At 49.6% G+C, this 13285-nt stretch overlaps 1 protein-coding gene across 1 annotated transcript in view; it reads left to right on the plus strand.

Moving 5' to 3' along the window:
- The window catches only part of POR (cytochrome p450 oxidoreductase), a 48216-nt gene that overhangs the window by 13830 nt on the left and 21101 nt on the right, over window positions 1-13285 (plus strand). Inside the window, exon 2 of the mRNA XM_069486355.1 lies at window positions 5523-5714. Coding sequence (XP_069342456.1) covers window positions 5523-5714 — 192 coding nt within the window. The remainder of the gene's footprint in view (window positions 1-5522; window positions 5715-13285) is intronic.

The raw sequence follows: 13285 nt of genomic DNA on the forward strand, positions 1-13285 counted from the left end.
TAGACTGAAAAAAAAATGAACAGAGCGTCAGGGACTTGTGGGAATACTAACAAAAGATCTCACTTTGTTGTCATCGTAGTCCCAGAAGGAGAGAAGAAAGAGGGCAGAGCTGAAAATGTGTTCAAGGAATAATGACTGAAAAGTTCCCAAATTTGGCTAAAGACATAAATCTACAGATTCCAAGAAGCTGAACGAACTCCAAACAAGATAAATCCAAAGAAATCTGCGCCAGCAACATCTTGGTTTGTATGATAAACTTTCTAGACACTCTAGCTGTAGAAAAATCTGTTTGAGTTGCTCTTTTGGTCACTGCTTTTTAGCATGTTGCCTTGGAGAGTGTAGTTTCTCCCTGAGCATCTGTCAGTCTCTGGAGGTTGAGCTATTAGGCAACGTAGGGTTTGTTTCCTTGAGGGTTTTCCCTCATCTTGAGGCTACTAAACCTTGACAGGGGTTTGTGAACCTGAGCAGAACCTGTTCCCCTGGCAGCCGGAGTGTAGATACCAGATCCTTGTCTAAGCAGCCGTGAGTTGACAGTGACTGCTGCTGGGTGACGCCTGCTGGAGGGCCGATTGCATTCCTTGCTTTCTCCTCTCTTATTTGCTTCAAGTGACTGATTCACCCTGATGTCAGTGCTGGGTTGGTTGCTCAATCTTATTTACTGACCAAAAGTTGCATATGGGAAAAGCAAATGCTGGGCAATGACCTGCTATTCCAGTATCATGAACAACTGGATGTAGAAAGCCCTTGTGTTCTTGCTTCATTTTCCCTTTTAGAAGCTGGCAAAGCCCCTGCCAGTGCCCGGTGGCCTGAGTGGCCTGTGATTTCTTTGTCCACCTTCTCTGCAGTGTGTGGGACTGGAGTTGCTGTGTTGGGCCCCACAATGTCTGCAGGAACCGGCCGGCTGTTGAAATTCAGGAGGAATAGTGGTTAGGCTATACATAGATAGCTTTTGCCCTCTCTGTATGTTGTATTTTATAATAAAAATGAAAACTCTTGTGTTGAGACCTAATTTATAATAAAAGATCAAATTAGATCTGCTCTATTTGGAATGAGGGAAAACCTGCTTGGCTGGTGTTTTGACATATGCCTTTTTCTGTGCTTACTGATACAAATGAAAACATCCAAGCCTGCTCTTGGTAAGGATGTGTCTAGGGTCCCAGCCAAGTAGTGGCAGGGCTGTGGCAAGAGCCTGGTCTAATCAAGAAGTTACTCTGTCTCTTCATTTCCATTTCTTTTTTTCCTTGCTTGTTATTGCTGACAAATGTTGTATTTGGCCCCGTGGGCTCTGCCTTGTCCTGTGTTCCTTTCCAGTGAAGGGAGAAGGAATAGACTCAGAGATAAAGATACTTCCAGGGCAGAAGGGTAGCACTTGGCTCCCAGAGTCTCCTTGGGGTACCTGGTGGGGACCTCAGACTGACTATCTCATGGTCACCTTTGCCACCTCTTGACATGGAGGACAATTATTTAGGAGGCCTGGAATTTTCTTTTCAAAGTATTTCACACAGCAGAGGTGGTTCCCAAACTGTGCCAAGACACCTCAGGACACCACAGCAAACTCAGAGGTGCCTGATTTTCAAATGTAGCAAAAGTTCACATCTGTTGAACTCTGTGTGAAGCACCAGCTTGGGATGGTTTGCACTTCCAACATTAGATCCTGCATCGTTCTTCCTGATGACTTTGGACCTTTGCAAAGCTGGGTTTGCAGTGGTTGTTTGGACCTAACTACTTCATATGTGGAACTGTTAGGCATTTCTTTTGGCCTAGGGAAGCCAAGAAAAATGTGCTGAGATACCAGGGACTCCATGAACCAAGAAAGTTTGGGAACCTCTGTCTTAGAGGATCTGCCCAGATAGGCGCACTACAAAGCCAACATTTCTTTTAAATCTTCACGCTTCACGTTACTGATTCATGCACATTCACATTCCATGTGTCATTCATTGATTCTCTTCATTCATTTCCCGAGTAGTTATTGCACAGTAGGTTGCGTGCCAGGAGAGTGTACGTGGAGGGGATGGTGGGGCTGAGGCCTGGAGAATGAGTAGGAAGCGTTTAGAGACGAGCATCTCAGACACCGGTCAGGACCAGAGCAGGACTGCAGAGATGCCAGCTGGGGACGAGGGAGGCTGGAGAGCTGAGTGGTGTTGGTGTGTCAAGTGACTGAACCTGGAGGTGGGGGGTGAGACTTGTTCATGGCTTCAGCCCCCAGGCAGGCTGGTTGGATCCTTGGATTCCTCCAGGTTTGACTTCCGCTTGCCAGCCTGCCGGTCCTCCCAGTCCCACCACACGTCAGATACTGAGATGCCTAAGATACTGTTCTTCCCTTAAGGAGCCCACACAGCCTGGGAGACAGACGTGGGTCCAGCAAAGTCTTCCTGGATAGAGGGCAGGTGAGCTGCTTACCCCCTCGGAGTGTCATCTATAGATCAAAGCCTTGGATAAAGTGACAGCCAAGTCCTTCCTGCCGTTTCTCTGCAGCTCTTATCTGTCCGAAGTTGTTCAGCGCTTCAGAGTCACAGCTGCTGGGAACATTCTCTGTTCTGTGGAGCCTCCAGGCTGAGAGCTGGCTGTGCCTCGGGGCCCAAGCCCCAGCCCTGCGGCCACAGGGATCAGTCGCATCTGCAGTAGGCAGCACCTGTTCCTGTCCTTGGTATTGCTTGCCTCCTCAGTGGCACAGGAACTTGTGGCCCTGACTCTGAACTCGGGAGAGGCTGGAGATGCTGCAAGAAGCCACGAGAGCAGGTGTGAGCAAGAGGACAGAGGAAAGAACGTAGTCAGCCTCACAGACTGTGTGTCATGACGGATCTGGAGTGTCCCATGCCATGCACTGCTAACCTGGGAACCCCAGACTCAGGAGGGTTCTTGCCTTTTGTTCATGTGCATTCATTGAACTCATTGTATGCCAGGCTAGGAGCAAAGCAAAGTCCTCACCCTTGCGGCGCTGACTCTCTGGTCAGGGAAATAGCCAGTGGGCGGGGTGGGGGAGGGGGGCGGGAATGTACAATATGATGTCAGGTGGGGCTAAGCACTGTGAGGGCTAAAGGAGGGGAGAGTGGCCGGGGGACTGTTTTAGATCCCGTGGTCAGGTCAGGCAAAGTCTCTGTGAGGTGGTGACACCTGACCAGAGACCTGACGAAGTGAGGGGACGAACTCTGTGAATAACTAGACAGCACGTCAGCATGTGCAAAGGCCCTGAGGCAGAAGGCGGCCAGTGTGACCTGTAAGGTATGAGAAAGGGGAGTAGTAAGCAGTGTGGGTGGTGGGAGTGGTGTCCACGGGCCAGATCACAGAGGGTTAATAGGCCTCGTAAAGACTTCAGGTTTTGTACTCAGTGTGATGTGGAACCGCCTGAGGGTTTTGGTCAGGGAGGGGACATGATCTGACTTACTTTCTAGAGGACCCCTCTGGCTTCCATGTGGAAAACGGCCCATCTGTCAGGAGTCTCTTGTGGTGGTCACATGGGTGCAGATGTGCCACTGTCCCTGCTCCCTGCGCGGTCGGTTTAGAAGCTGCCAGCAGGGAATGAGCTTGCTGCCCTGCATTGTGCAGGCAGCTTGAGTATGTGTCAGGAGATGGCGTCTTAGCTTCCTGGGCCTTAGTCTCCTCTTCTGGAAACTGAGGGGACTGGGTCACCTGGTGGGTTAGAAGAGAGGAGGACAGCGGGACAGGGAGTGCATGTTTACTGACTGCTGCTTCATGTGCGAGACTAGCTAGGGGCTTTCCTGTGTCACCTCGTCACTCCTGAGCAGAACGCCCAGCTGGTTCCAGTCGGGCTCTGAGTGTCTGTCGCCTCATGATTCTGTGGGACAGGTCCTTCCAGAGCCTATCAGAGAAGGTCCTAAATTCCTCTCTGTCTGTTGTGCGAAAGCGTGACAGATGGTTCGTGGGCTTGACAGAGATCCTGGCCGGTTAGACCAGCATTGAATAAATATGAAATGAGTTTGTAAGCTAAAACTTGAATAGAAACAGTTTTCTCTGGGGACAATAGAATTAAATTTGTCCTTGAATGTCATATCAAAAAGGCCACATTGGGACTAACTCAAGCCATTGGAAAAGCATCTCAGGTCAGTGAGAAAGCAAAGAACCAAGCTCGCAGGTCTGTGCTGATGGCCCATTCCCAGAAGGTTGTAGAATGGACTGGGGCCCAGAGCCCTGGGATGCTCGGGCTGCCCAGACCAGCCTTGTGGTTTCCTGGAGGCGGTGACAGCCACCAGAAGTGACATGCGATGTAGTCTCCCATTGCCTAATTGCTGAGGTGTGACTAAGACATTCCTGATTGAGTGTGGGCATCCCGGCTGTGATGAAAGCCACCCACTTGGTCACAGCCGTGATTGCAAAATGCAATGAATGTGGATCCCAGGGCTGAGCCGGGCTCGCTGGTAAATGGCGCACTCGACTGCTGAGGTCTCACCTGCTCTCGCTCTGGCCTCTGTTGACTCATGTCAAACCTGCCTCCCTGCCGGGTTTCAGTGGCAGAGAGACCAGTTGAGCATATTTCAGGGGAAGCAGGTTGGTGAATTGGGGGTCTCCAAGACCACCTCTGGTTCAACGATTTGCCAGGACTTACAGAACTCAGCAAAGCTTTTTATTTATGATTATGGTTTATTCCAGCAACAGGATGCAGACTACAATCAGCAAAGGAAAAGGTCACACAGGGTGGAGTCCAGGGAGAGACCAGGCACAAGTGTCCAGTTGTCCTATCTCAGTGGAGTCACAGGGACAGCCCTTAATTCTCCCAGCAAAGATGTGTGACAACATGTATGAAGTCTCTCCACCCAGGGACGCTCACCCAGGCTGTGGTGTCCAGGGTTTTTATAGGCGGTCAATCATGTAGGCACAGAGCACCCGGGTGTCTAGCTCACCTACTCAGTGTCCAGTACCCCAGGACATCACTCTGATACGGTGTGATTCCAAGCCCCAGGAACAGGGAACCAGGTACTCACCATAAGTCTCACTGTTAGCAGGAACTAGCTGTATGGCCCGAGGTCTCAGGTATATAGGACGCTCTTCCCAGACAGGACATTCCAAGGCTCAGAGGTTATTTCCCAGCAGCCACTCAAGGGCCAGTCCTGAAGACCTTCGGAATATGCTGGGTTTGGGGCGACCCAGGTGTAGTAGTTGGGGAAAGTGTTTGTTGTCAAGTGGCTCCTCTCTCACATGGAACCCGCCCCTGGCTGTGTCCTTTTGGAGTTGAAGGAAGCCCCATGGCACCGAGAGCCAATGGCTTCCATTCTCTCTGTTTGCAGGGGACCCAGTCCCAGCTCCAGCCTTAGCCTGCATCCAAGGTACGCCCTGGCAGGTGCTGACACCACTGGGGGCCGTTTCTGTGTAGTTCCGGCCCCGGGCTGCAGTGTGGTGGTGGGAGCCTTGCAGAGCCTTGCAGAGCAAGCTCCTCCTGCCCCGAGCAGCTCGTCCGCTGCAGCCCCTGGGGCACGAGGCCCAGGCTGCTCAGGTGGGCACCCCAGCTGGCCTAGGGTGCACCCTGCTCCTCCCTGCTGACGTCTGCCATTTCTCTCTCCTGACAGTCTCACGATCGACAAGGGGGACTCCAACATGGACACCAGGACCACCATTTCCGAGTTTTCGGCCCACGAATTGTCTCTCTTCAGCTTGACGGATGTGATTTTGTTCTCACTCATCGTGGGTCTCCTAACCTACTGGTTCTTCTTTAGAAAGAAAAAAGAAGAAGTCCCCGAGTTCTCCAAAATTCAGACAGTGTAAGTGGCACTGCCCAGCACTCTCTCTGTCACCCCTCTCCCGCCTCCTTGAGCACCTCTCTCACCATGCCAAGCACGTCCTGCACATGGGCCTTAGGCTGAGAGAGAAGTGAGCTTCCTTGTAGCATTTTGGGTCAAGTCTTGGGTTTTGCCTTATTGGTAGACTGAGCTTCAAATCTGCATCAATAATCCCATATGTTTACTTAGCACTTTCGAGTTTATAAGGACCTTTTATATCTGCTGCTCATTTGAACTTAACAGGAACCATTCAGAGTAGAAGAAACCATTGTACAGACAGAGAACTTGAGGCTCACAGGTGGTAATGGAGCCGCCCAAGGTCATCTGCCAGCGATGGCGGTGCTAGAGCTGGAACCATTTTTGTTTTACTCCAGGCCAGGTGACCCTTCCATTTTGTAAGCAGATGGGAGCCTTTTGCATAGACTGTAACAGTGAGATGTTCACTCCTTTCTAGTCCTTTCCATTACTGACAAGGAGAGAGTCGAGGTGTGTTGCTAGTGTGTCTTTAATACCTAACACTTGCTCATTTGTCTTTTGAATGAAGGAGGCATCTTAAGCTTAGAGCCTTGGGGAGGGACCGTATCAAGTATCAAGCTTGACTTTACTAACATTGATTTGATTTGATTTTTTTAACCTTCCATAAAGCTTCCTTTTATTTTTTTTTTTAATTTTTTTAATTTTTAATTTTTTTGAGGCAGAGTCTCACTGTTGCCCAGGCTAGAGTGCCATGGCATCAGCCTAGCCCACAGCAACCTCAAACTCCTGGGCTCAAGCAATCTTTCTGCCTCAGCCTCCTGAGTAACTGGGGCTACAGGCATGCGCCACCATGCCTCGCTAATTTTTTCTATATATTTTTTAGTTGGCCCGCTAATTTCTTTCTATTTTTAGTAGAGATGGGGTCTTGCTCTTGCTTAGACTGGTATCAAGGTCCTGACCTTGAGTGATCCACCCGCCTTGGCCTCCCAGAGTGCCAGGATTACAGGCGTGAGCCACCACGCCTGGCCGAGCTTCCTTTTAAGAATAAGTAGAAAAGATGGATTAGTTCAAAGACAAATATTAAGGAAATAATATCAGGAGCACAGATGGTACATAGACAGGAAAAAATGATGGTGAAGGTGTGACTAAGAGACTATGCCCCTGTCTCCCCAGTTGATTTCCATAAGCCACGCGTGAAAATCCTTCTTCAGACTTTAGGGTCCTGCAGCCAGAATCATTTATTGTTGGCTGTGTTTGACCCCAATGTTAGACTTCAGAGGCTTGCAGCCAGGTTTGAGTGGGGACCTCCCAGGCCACAGCCCAGCCGTGGGGGACCCCCTGGATTTGGCAAGGGGCAGGTCAGGCCAGAACTCCCTAGACTGGGCAGGGTGGAGGTATAGGCTAACATCACGTCTTAATTCCCTCTTCCAATCTGGGTAACAGCTTTCTCTCCTAGAAGAGTTAGTGTTCAAACATTAAAGCAGATATTCACAGAACAGAGTTCTTGTGTCATTGACAGGGCATTAACTTTACATTTTTAAAAACTAGGTTCGAGGCCAAGCATGGTGGCTCACACCTGTAATCTTAGCACTTTGGGAGGCTGAGGTGGGAGGATCACTTGAGGCCAGGAGATCAAGACCAGCCTTAGCAAGAGTGAGACCCCGTCGCTATAAAAAATAGAATAATTAGCCAGGCGTGGTGGTATGCCCCTGTAGTCCCAGCTACTTGGGAGGCTGAGGCAGGAGGATTGCTTGAGCCCAGGAGTTTGAGGTTGTCGTGAGCTATGATGATGCCACTGTACTCTAGCCAGGTTACAGAGCAAGCCCCTGTCTCAAAAAAAAAAAAAAAACAACACCACCAACAAAAAAGAACTGTGTTCAATCTTATTTTCATCATTGATTCACTGAGCAAATATTAATATTTACTGAGGGCCTACTACAGTGTCCCAGACTCTGTTCTAAGGTTCATGGCCACAGCTATGAGTAAAACAGATGAATGCTGTCTTCATCAAGCTTACACTCTAGCGCTGGGCAGACCCTGGGCAAGACCCTTAAACTCATCTAAGTGGAGCAACAACCCTGATCTCACGGCCATTGTAGTAAATGAGGAAATGTTTATAAACTCCCCCAGCACAGTTCCCGGCACATAGCAGCTGCTCAGTGTTGGTGTCAGATTGTATTCTGTGCCAGGCACTGTGCTAGGCATTATTAAGGACCACAGAGGTGATTTGCATTAAAGAAACTGGGAAACAAGGGTGTTGAAAGGTACTTTTTAGAAGTAGTTTGTGAAATGCTTTAATGTACGTTGTCTAATCAGGGCCTCCTTGCAGCGGCGTCACATGTCAGGCAGCGTGGGCCCCTCAGATGCGCCCAGGGCCTGGCGACTGTGGAGTTGCAGGGCAAGGCTGGTGGGCCCAAACTTCCAGAGCTCTAAAAACAGAAGAAATTCCTTCTGGTGGCAGGATCGGACTGTGTCCTAAGGGAGGGGCGTTGAGCAGGTCCTTGAGGGTGGAGCCACCCCTCCAGGCTGAGAGGACCGAGCAGAGGGCAAAGCCGGCCGTGCACATCAGCTGGAACCAGCCTGTTCTGCCAGGGCTGGTACAGGGTGCATTCCTTGTGTGGGGACATATTTTTGGTAAAAAGGTATAGTATTCAAGATAAACGGACCAGTGTCCAGGTCCCAGCTTCCAAACCGGCCCTCATTCCCTCATCTGTAAAATGGAAGTACCGCCCCTGCACTGAGTGGGGATATGGGCAGACCATGGGGGTGTGGAGCTGCTTCCGGAGGTGGCATTTCCATCATTCCTCATTCGTCCTCTCCACTCACCTCTCTGGCGAGGTGAATGATGAATCCGAAATAAAACTTCCAGGCCGTGGGAGCTGTTGCAAGTCCTGAAGCATTTGTATTTTGTTGATTGTAATCGCTTCTCTTTGCCAGGATGCTAAAACTGTATCTCCCTCCTCACAATCCTAACATTCTAACCTTGTGTGTTTGGTGTCTGTATGTTACACATTGCCGTCTCATCCCTCGTTGTGTCATGCTGGGTGCCTGCTGTGGCCAGGGTTCCTGCCCGTGCACCACGCAGGGGAAACATTTACAGTACAACAGTTAAGTTCTGGACCCCAAAGTTGGGTGACTAAAGTTTGAATCTTGGCTCTGCCATGTTAGCCACGTGACAATGTCCAAGTCACTCAATCTTTCTAAGTCAGCATCCTCAGCTGTGACCTGGGGTTAAGAATACAGCTTACTTCACAAGGTTATGAAAATTAAGTGAGTGAGTCCATTGTAGAGCTTTGTGTCTAGTTCCTGGTGTGTGGTAAGCCCTCAGATGTTATATATTATTATTTTTTATCTTTAGTATTAATATCATCTCCAATCTCACAAGTGCCCTTCAAAGAAGGCATTAGTAGCCCCTTTTGTAGATGGGGAAACTGAGGTGCTAGCGATTGAGGATTTTGCCCAAGGCCATCTAATTTCTAAGCAGTAGAGCTGGCCTTTGAACCAGGTCTGCAAACCCCACAACCCAAACTTTCTCTGTTATACCATGCTGCCTTCAGCCTCTTAAGGTAGTGTTCACGTCCCTATAGCTTAGGTATCCCTTATCCGAAATGCTTGGGACTGGAAGTGTTTCAGATTATGGAATTTTTGGGATTTGGGAATATTTGCATTATACTTAATTGGTTGAGCATCCCTAATGTAAAAATCCTAAATCCAAAATGCTCTTTGAGCATCATGTTGGTGCTCAAAATTTTCAGATTTTGGAACATTTCAGAATTTGGATTTTGGGATTAGGGTTGTTCAACTTGTATTTCAAAGAAAACTGGGGCCCGGAGCGGTCACTTAGCTGATACAACTGGGCTCAAGCCTGGCCCTCCCATTGGTGTCCCCGGCTGCTTGTTTTCCAGTGAGCACAGGTGGCCGCTGCCTCAGTGCCGGGCTGTGAAGAGTGACAGGGCTTAGTGTGGGGAATGTACATGGCCCAGGGCTCTGTCAGGAATTCTCACCATGCTTTCTGGCAGCTTCTAGAATTGGTATTGTCAAGTCTTTTAAGGCCTTAGCCACCTGGGAGGCTGTGTGCTAATGAGCAGGAAAACTTTGGATGTGGATAATTTAAAAAAACAAACCAATGGGCCAACCGTAGTCTGGCAGCAGGTACTTTAAATAGCAGAGAGACGTAGGAAACATACCTGCAGTCTCCCCCCAACCCCAGCCCTGGACTTCTAGGCTCAGGGGATCCAGGAGGAGCCCCTGGGTGCTCAGGTGACTCTCCCAGGCGTGCTGGCCTCTGTGGCCCTCACTCCCAGTCTTGATTTGGCAACAGAACCTCAGGAGTCCGGGGGCTCTCTGCTGCCACTGTCCATGTGTGGCCGAGGAAGATGCCACCTGTACACCTTCTAGGGGCAGCACCCAGGGGCTTGCTCTCCTGGCCCAGATCAGCATCACTCCAGGAGGGCTCTTGGGACGGTGTTTGCCCTCGAGGGCATGGGGGTGGGAGAAGGCTTAATACACCCACCAAAGTAGGCTTTGCCCTGAACACTCCACTGGGCGGAGTTCCAGCTCATGAACGGTACTGTGGCTCTGGGACGTGGACGTGAGAGCAGGGGACACACCTGCAGTCTCTCCCCAGCCTCTCTGGTAAAAAGGGATGGGGCGGGGGTGATTTGGAAGACCCTGGTTAAAATCGGAAGGATCCTGTAAAACGGGTTCCTGCCTTGCAGTCTTGTGTGAAGGGCAGTGCCGTGAACAGATTCACGTGGCGTGTGCGGTGCTGGGCTACAGTCGTGTACACAGAGTCGGGAGACCCAGGAGGGAGTGATGGATTCTGACTTGGGCTTGGGGGAGACTGTAAAGAGATGGTGACATTTGAGTTGTGTCTCGAGGGTGGAGCAGGATTTTGACGGGCTGAGGTGGTGTTGCTGAGGCACAGCGGGAGGAGGACCGCGTGACTGGGGGTGCTGTTTGGTGGGTGTGTGTGTCGGATGGGGTGGGGGCTGGGGAGTGTGGGAAATGCAGTTAGAGCAGCAGGCTGGAGCCTGACTCGAGGGCCACGTGGATGGTATTCTGCAGACCTGATTTCACACGGGCGCCACTCAGGCTGCGTGGAGGATGGAGGGAGGCTGGGAGGCCGGGAGACAGGTTGGGGGGCCGTTCTGGGAAGTCGTGCAGCGAGAGGTGCTGAGGCCTGAGAAGAGGGCCGACAGTGAGGAGGCAGGGGGCAGGGGGAGGTGCATCAAAGGCCCAACTGATGGGCCTGGGTGGGTGTGAGAAGCAGGCTGGAGAGTTGCAGGGCTGCCTGGAGTGGGCAGAAGGTGAGGCCGAGCTGGGCCGCAGGGGCGGGTTTGGGAAGGAGAGTCTAAGACGTAGGGTTTGGGGATTCCTCTTGGGCACTGGAAAGAGAGTAGCTAGATAGGGCCAGGGTGTTGAGCAAAACCCCAATTTAAGAAATTTGCACACCTTTGAAAGCAGTGGGGGATGGAGGCACGACTAGAGAAAAAGAAATCGAGGCTGTTAGAAGGGAAACAGTGAAATCAAACGATTTTTGGAGACCCAGAGGGCTTTAGTTAGCAGGGTTGGGCTGCTCACTGCTCCTTTCCCTGGTCTCAGATCCTCAGGGCCGAATGGGAGAGGTGAAGGAGCCAGGCGGAGACAGGAATCTCAGCTCTTGGAGGATCTCATTAGTATTCATTTGTAAACTTTTTACTGGAGTACATAACATGCATACATAAAGCACACAGATCATCCCTCCTGCATAGCTTGATTACTTGTCAGAAAGTGAATATGTTCCTGTAATCAGCGCCTGCTGGTCATGGTGGCTCACACCTGTAATCCCAGCACTTTGGGAGGCCAAGGCAGGAGGATCGCTTGAGACCAGGAGTTTGAGGTTGCATTGAGCTATGATGATGCCACTGCACTCCTGCCCAGACAACAGAGCAAGACACTGTCTCAGAAAAAGAAAAAAAAGAAAAGAAAAGAAAGAAAAGAGAGAAAAGAGAAAAGAGAAAGAAAAGAGAGAAGAGAAGAGAAGAGAGGAGAGGAGAGGAGAGGGAGGAGGGAGGAGGGAAGGGAAGGGAGGGGAAGGGAGGGGAAGGGAAGGGAAGGGAGGGGAAGGGAAGGGAAGGGAGGGAAAGGGAAAGAAGAGGAAGGGAAGGGAAGGGAGAGGAAGGGAAGGGAAGGGAAGGGAAGGGAGAGGAAGGGAAGGGAAGGAAGAGGAAGGGAAGGGAAGGGAAGGAAGAGGAAGGGAAGGGAAGGGAAGAGAAGGGAAGAAAGAGGGAGGGAGAGAGAAACAAAGAGCTCGCTCCTTTCCAGCCCCTAAAAAGCCCCGTACCCCCTCCAGCCATACCACCCATTCAAGGGTGTTTACTCTGTGTCTGCTTCTAACAGGTGAGTTTGGTCTGGGTTGTTAAAATGAGTACTCCTTGGCTTCTTTCTCAGCACCACGCAGGAGATTGACCATGTGTGTGTTTGTAGCTCTGTCATCGCGGTGCTCTGTGTGAATAAACCACCTTTCATTCATCCTAATGAAGATGACATTCAAACTGTGTCCAGTCTGGGGCTACTACAAAAAGTCCTGCTGAGAACATTCTAGTGTATATATTTTGGTTCCCATATGCACATATTTCTGTCAGGCGTGTCCTTGCAGTGGAACTAGTATGACCTAGGGACCGTTTATGTTTTCCAGTGTGGTTTTCCCAACTTACAGGTTCACACCAGTGTGTGGTGTTTCAGTTGCTTCACATCCTCACGGACACTTAACTTTTGTTAACTATCTTTTTAGCCATTCTAGCGGGCCTCTGGTGGTATCTTGTTTAATTTGCGTTTCTCTGATGACCAATGAAGTTGCCCACCTTTTCAAAAGGTTTTTGGCCATTTCCATACGTTCTTTTGTGAAGGTCCCGTTCGGGTCTTTGGCCCACTTTTCCCTGTTGGATTCTGGCCTTCGTGTTGGTTTGTGTACAGTTGAAGAAAACTTCAGCTATCTTAACATCAGGAACATGTTCTTTTATGTTTTCTTTTGGAGGCTTCATTGTTTTACTTTTATATTATACTTACATGCAGTCCAGCTGAAATTGATTTTGGTGTGCTGTGTGACATGGTTCAGAATTCAGGTTTTTTTCCTTACGTATGCACCATTTGTTAAAAACAGTCGTCCCCTTCCCATTGTACGTCAGTGGGAAGTGCAGTTTGGTACAAATCAGGTGACGGCGTACGTCGGGTTGGTTTCTGGACTCACTATTCTGTTCTGTTCTATTGATCTCTTTCTGTTCTTTCTCCAATAACCACACCGTCCTGTTTTCTATGATTTTAAGTAACTCTTTGATATCTAAATTCTCCAGCTTTGTTCTTTTCTTTTAAGACCCTCTCAGCTTTTTTTTTTTTTTTTTTTTTGGTCCTTGACATTTCCATTTTAATTTTAGAATCAGCTTATCAATGTCCACCAAAACCAAAACAATTCTTTTTCAAAACCTGCTAAGGTTTTAGTTGGAATGGGATTGAATCTATAAATTAATTTGCAGAGAGTTGACATCCTACAGTATTGAGCCGTCTGTTCGTCTATTCCATGAACGTGGTTTTATCCC

Source organism: Eulemur rufifrons, chromosome 14, assembly GCF_041146395.1.
Source record: "Eulemur rufifrons isolate Redbay chromosome 14, OSU_ERuf_1, whole genome shotgun sequence".
Classification (NCBI taxonomy): Eukaryota; Metazoa; Chordata; class Mammalia; order Primates; family Lemuridae; genus Eulemur; species Eulemur rufifrons.